We start from the raw sequence: 6,146 nt of genomic DNA, 5'->3' as shown, positions 1-6,146 counted from the left end.
AATTTGTCATAAAAATATTAGATGTACACTTTTCACTGGACGGAGGGAGTACGCTATATCTAGTACCCTGCTGCTGTTAAAACAAGGAAAAGATAAAACTTTGCCTCGAAACAAGTGAGAATGTGACTGCTCTGAGAACGCAAGTGCCTGGAACAATCCACAAACCAGGCATACACCACGTATCCTTTGCAATCCACGCAGAAGAAACAGCATACAGCAGCCTCCTCCAACAATTCAGATACAGATACAGCATCCCCATATGCAACAGCTGTGCACATATCGAATTCCTTGCAACACGATGAAGATTTAGCACAGGTATCTAACATTAACAACTAGCCAGACTCATCGAATTCTAGCCGGAGTGTGATATAACAATTCTTTGTACAACAATCAACACTGAGAGGCATAGCAAGAAACTATTTGCCCCGGCGTGCATGTGTTTTGGTACACCAAATGCCTGATCGTTTGCGTACCCATTTGCATTTGAGTTTTTCTTCAGATGTACTGCTCTTTTCCATCACAACCACTAAGATCAAAACCGCAAGACATTGTAGGTGACAGATCAATTTTGTAAAGTGTACATGATGTCAGCCTCTCTTGTACTATCTGATAGCTCCAAGAAGATTTGCTCCTCCAAGCTTAGCACCGGTTAAATCCTGTTACCAAAGCAGACATAGTTTAATTTTTAAGATGAAGGAGGTAAACAAAAGAATGCAAGATTCTTCAGGATTTCTAATCCTATATAGCAAAAAAATGAAACAAGAATATACTCCCTCAGTTCCCAAATATTTGTCTTTCTAGACATTTCAAATGGACTACAACATGCGGATGTACGTAGACATATTTTAGAGTGTAGATTCACTCATTTTGTTCCGTATGTAGTCACTTGTTGAAATCTCTAAAAAGACAAATATTTGGGAACGGAGGGAGTATATAACAAACTATTGCTCTTTGTATTTGCAAAATAATTGGAGTAGATAAATTGACCAAATTATGCATGAAGTGAAAAATTCACTATTCAGGTAAAGTAAATAGCAAACAGGACAACATACAGTTTCACGCAAATCAACTTCTCTCAAGTAGGCTCGCTGAAGATTTGCCCCTTGCAAGTTTGCACCTGACAACTTAGCCCCCTGCAAACCAGACTAGCTTAGCATAGGGGGTATGAATGACATAGTGAGGACAAGTATGTTGTCAGGTAAGACACCAGAAAAAAATGTTTGACTTCTCCATTCATTTATGCATGCTTCATCAAATAGAATAAGTAACAACATGGCTTGCGTAACATATCGAACAGTCAATATTCTGGACAAAGATGATGGGTACTCCATGTTATGATAGTTTACTGAGGGTTAGGACATTTTAACTTCTGTGAATGTTAGATGCTTACAGAGAACTAAAGAAAGCCCTGATAAATACTCCCTCTGTAAACAAATACTCCCTCCGTCCAAAATTACTAGTTGCAGAAATGAATGTATCTAGACGTATTTTAGTTCTAGTCTTCTAGATACATCCATTTTTATCCATTTCTGCGACAAGTAATTCAGGACGGAGGAAGTATAAGACGTTTTATATCACTAAGTAGTGATCTAAAATGTCTTATATTTGTTTACAGAGGGAGTAGATGTTTGTGAGAACTGAACGCTGGCTCGGATGGCTAGAGCTCATGGGTGTAAGCTTGCCCAGCCACGTTCGATCCACAGGGAGGTCACATTTCTACCTAAAAACGTACAATTAAGGGAGGGAACTTCCACCTTTAAGCACGTTTTTTTTAATTCAAATAGATGTTTGTATATGTTGACATTATGACACTACTTAGTACTGAAGAACATTTAAGATGATAGCACACTTTATTTTAACTGGAAGTTTCAAACTCTTCAGTTCCAAACATGAGAGTAAAAACAGACTACAAATCCATAAAATTAAAATTCAAGCTTTACGATGAGAAGGCATGCATAAAGAAATATAAGAACGTTTAGATCACTAACGTAGTGATCTAAACGGTAAACGCTCTTATATTTCTTTACAGAGGGAATATATATGAACACTCTGGCAGGTAGTGTTAGGTACTTATATCAAATGTTTGACACTGGCACTGGACAAAGAGGTATAGCATTATTTAAGTTACTCTATTAATAATCATAAACAGATTTTGTAACATACTAAGATTTCCTACAATAGTTTGACGACAAGATATTGTACCACACTAGATATGAACCAGATAATCAGCAGACTGTAGCGTGAGTCGTTTTAATAAATTTCTATCATAAAGTTATTTTACCTTGAGATTGGCCCCTTCAAGGTTAGCTCCATTCAAATCGGCACCCGTAAGATTAGCATTCTGAAAGTTCATTGGAATTCACAATAAGACACACAGGAAATGAAATAATCAACACCCACTTTGACATTTTCTAATTACTAAAAATATTTTTTATGGGAAGCTTCTATGTGCGACTATCTAGAGAAGAACATGGACCTATGGGGACAAAAAGATAGAAATGTGTCCTGTATGAAGTTCAAACTTCGGGCAAGGACTGGATAAGATACATAAGAAATGAATAATCAGCACCCATAGTTTGATGCTTTTTGCATTGCTAAAAGTAACTCCACAGGAAGCTTCTACGTGTGACTATCTAGGGAAGAACAACATGGAACTATGAATACAAATAGATACAACATATGTCCTGTATGCAGTTAATACTTTGGGCATGTGCTGGACTCTGCTTACATATTTCGGATGCTACACACGTTGCAGAGCTGGAAAATAGATATAGCTAAATGCCACTTGTGGCAGAACTAGCATCTCACAAGTATGCTTGCGTCGTTGTTTATAACGCGGTAAGACGAGCACCAACCACCCTGACGCCTAAGCGCCTAAAGAAGACATAATTGTAATGCACTGCCAGGGCGCCTTGTCGCCTAAGCGTCCAAGGCGGGATGCCTTATAAACAATGCTTTGTGTATGTGTTGTTCATTATGATTATTTTGTATGATGAACAGCGACTTCATATGTCAGCAGGGACTTTCAGCAGCAAAGCAAAAAACAGGGAATGTTTATGAAGAAATACACTACTCACAACAATTTGCAAACCTGTAAATGGGCTGAACGGACATCTGTCTCAATGAAGCTACATCCCGTTAAGCATGCATCTGCAAAATTGGTCGAGCAAATCAATCACTTCATACTTGGTTTTGTGAACCATAGCAACTTATAAGAATCTTTTCAAGTATATGATTAAATCTACTTTTGCACGCCCCAAAGGGAAATAGAGGGCAAAGGACAGCTTAACATGATAAGTTACAAAGAACTGCCCTAGTGATACAGTGGTCACAAAGACAAGAAAATGCAGAAACAGGAGAAGCTTCAGATTTACAATAGCAATAAACAGTGTGTATAAACAATACAAAATAAGCTGCGATCAAGTTAAATACATGATTTGGGTTAGGGTGGGGGGACTGTATACCTTGCAGGTTTGCGCTTTGAACGTTTGCTCTGTCTAGGACAGCTTCTTGAAGATTTGCTCCAGTAAGCTCACACCTGTTATTACCCAAAAATGAGCACTTACAAACAGCATATACAAACAAAAATCAGCATATAAGGAGGGAAATGGATATTAACCAGTTTGTTAGGCACCCATACAAAAAGAAAAGGATAGAAAATATCATCTTAGATACTGTCTACGAGACCAGAAGAAGATCGACGGTGTATCTTACTCATGTAAATTTGCCTGTTCAAATGAAGAATGTGCAGCTTCCACCAGCTGCAAAAAAACATGCAGTGCAACACATTGATGATATAGTATTTCATGTTCCGTACAAGAATGCCTTGGCAAGTTCCATTTAGGTAGTGAAACTGGATTGAACTGCTTCGAAAGAAGATAACTGACAGTGCAAAATCTTGGTGTGAGTGATAATGTGATATACCCTAAACTTCGCTTTATGAAGATTAGCACACGAAAAGTTGGTTCTCTCGATGCACGCATAGCTGAAGTCCACCTCTGATAAGTCCTGCAAAGTACCAAAAAATGCATTTACAATAGTGCAATTAGTAAACAAGGAAAAACTTGGGAAAAAGGAAAATTGCTTGTTCGACTTTATCATCTATGTAAGATAAGCTGACTAAGTACAGGAATTGCAGCTGTAAACAGTAATGGCAATAGAGAAGAATTTCCCTAGAATCTTACAAGCTTAGATAGATCAAGGCCGGATAGATTCAGGCCACGAAATCTGATTTTCTGGGCTTGAATGCACTTGATCACATCTTTGCGTGTCAATTCGGCCTCGCACAAATTGTCAGTCTTTTTCAAAGCCAATTTCTCATTTATGTAATCAGCCAAACCCTACAAAACAAATCATCATGATAGGACTACATCTGATTCTGAAGCTAGAACCCAATGAATCAAATGTACAATGGAGAGTTTCTGAATCTATTACGAGCAACTGGTAGTACTCCGCTTCTCGCAGGAGTTGGTGGTACCCGGATTCTGAGAGCGTGGGGATGGCACCGTCCCTTAGCCAATTGAGGATGTGCCTAAAATGCTTCCCATCCCTGTCCACGAACACCGCCCCCTGCACCCACACTGAGCCTCTGAGCCTACAGCTGCCGGAAAATCGCAACGAGAGAGGCAGGGAGCGCCGTCGAGGGACCGTACCGTGGTGGGGTGGTGCGGGAGCGTGTGCCTGCCGCTGAACATGGCGGCGAGCATGGAGTCGGGCTCCCGCTGCGTGAGCGTCTCGGCGGTGGTCGCGTACTTCGTCCCCCCTGCGGCACAGACAACACCGCAGTGATAAGCCTCGAATTCGCGACCGCGTGGGCCAGACGGGAGCGAGGAATAAGGGACGGACCGATGTTGAGGAGGACCGGCGCGGCGGAGGAGGAGGACTCCGGCGACTGCATCGACGCCGCGGCTCGGCGGTTCAGGGTGGAGAGCGGCCGGGGTTTTTGTCCGTGGCGACGAGGTAGGTGAGGAGAGCGGAGCGGAGAGGGATCTGGATTCAGGTGGGGAGGCCGGCCGGGTCGACTGTTCCACTTGCTTCGCCGCTCCCTAGCTTAGCCCACACACTATTGTGTTCGCTGGTCGCTCTCTATTTTTCATTTTATTTTATTTTACCTGTGTTAAATTGATTTCTTTATAACTTCCTTCTTTGTAGTATGAACTGATTTTGTAAATGTTAAAATTTTCGGTTAGGTACAATTTTTCCTTTTGTTTTTAAATATAAAATGATACTAACCTATGCACAAAGAGCCTTGAAAGAATATGAAATTATAAGCAAATCACTGATGAAACCAGCATTGTCCTCCTTCTGCAGTCATCGATGGCGCGTTGCCAGCAGAGTTCGACTCTAGGTCCCCGTATTACCGGAGCAAACCTTGTTGAAATTCAAGAGCTTGAAGAAGCAGCGGTGGAGAAGTCATCGATATAGATCAGAAAAGACATCTTTGACCACCATATGGACAAATCGGCGACCCGGAAAAGCTAGCACCAAGGAGGGGCTAGAAGATAATCTCAATTTTGGACAGACAGAGGAGAGGGACACACTCTCAAGTTCCCTGACAGTCGCATCTAGCGAAATTTTATCGGACGAAGAAGGAACCGGAGAATAAAATCGCATCAACATGCCATCCCCTCGTTCAAACGCCATGCCGTGACAAAACCCTAATCACGACGGGCTGAACGATTGCAGATTAACACCGTCCTTGACTTTTTCAATGCTACTCCGAGGGAAGCCGTCGACTTGAGAAAAGTCAATGAACCATTAGTCTCAAGTTGTCGCTACACCAACTCCACTGGTGATAAAGAACAAGCTTACCCTTAAAATCACAGAACCAACGCGCATACATCTAAGGGGAGGAGAACCCCCCCCCCCCCCCCCCCCGCGATATTGGTGGGACGAGGGGAAACTATGATCGCCCCCTTTTCTCCTTTACACTACGAAAACCGACGCTTGTTTGTAGATTTCCGTTTAACAACCAATTTTCCACAAATTAATTGAAATCAAAGTAAACATTTGGGGAAACTCGACAAGATTGAGTTACATTTGAATTGCACTCGGATAGTTTGCCACCACATAGTTTTGAAAAAATTGTGAATATTCTTAGAGTAATGACACACAATTGAACAATGAAGAACGAAAACAAGCAGGAG

The 6,146-nt window shown here is 41.4% G+C and overlaps 1 protein-coding gene across 1 annotated transcript; it reads right to left on the bottom strand.

Annotated features, from left to right (window-relative positions):
• Positions 1-200: 200 nt before the first annotated feature.
• LOC123093201 (FH protein interacting protein FIP2) lies at positions 201-5,066 on the bottom strand. Its single transcript, XM_044515111.1, has 11 exons — positions 4,846-5,066; positions 4,653-4,762; positions 4,435-4,569; positions 4,185-4,340; positions 3,925-4,008; positions 3,715-3,761; positions 3,465-3,538; positions 3,092-3,150; positions 2,282-2,341; positions 1,053-1,133; positions 201-656 (listed from the first exon to the last, which is right to left on the bottom strand). Exons 1-11 carry the CDS (start codon positions 4,895-4,897, stop codon positions 603-605), a joined length of 912 nt encoding a protein of 303 aa, XP_044371046.1. The 5' UTR covers positions 4,898-5,066; the 3' UTR covers positions 201-602.
• Positions 5,067-6,146: the final 1,080 nt, after the last annotated feature.

The sequence above is a fragment of the Triticum aestivum genome, chromosome 4B (assembly GCF_018294505.1).
Source record: "Triticum aestivum cultivar Chinese Spring chromosome 4B, IWGSC CS RefSeq v2.1, whole genome shotgun sequence".
In the NCBI taxonomy this organism is placed as follows: domain Eukaryota; kingdom Viridiplantae; phylum Streptophyta; class Magnoliopsida; order Poales; family Poaceae; genus Triticum; species Triticum aestivum.
The sequence above is the reverse complement of the archived record's forward strand: the minus strand, read 5'-3'. Positions and strand labels throughout refer to the sequence as shown.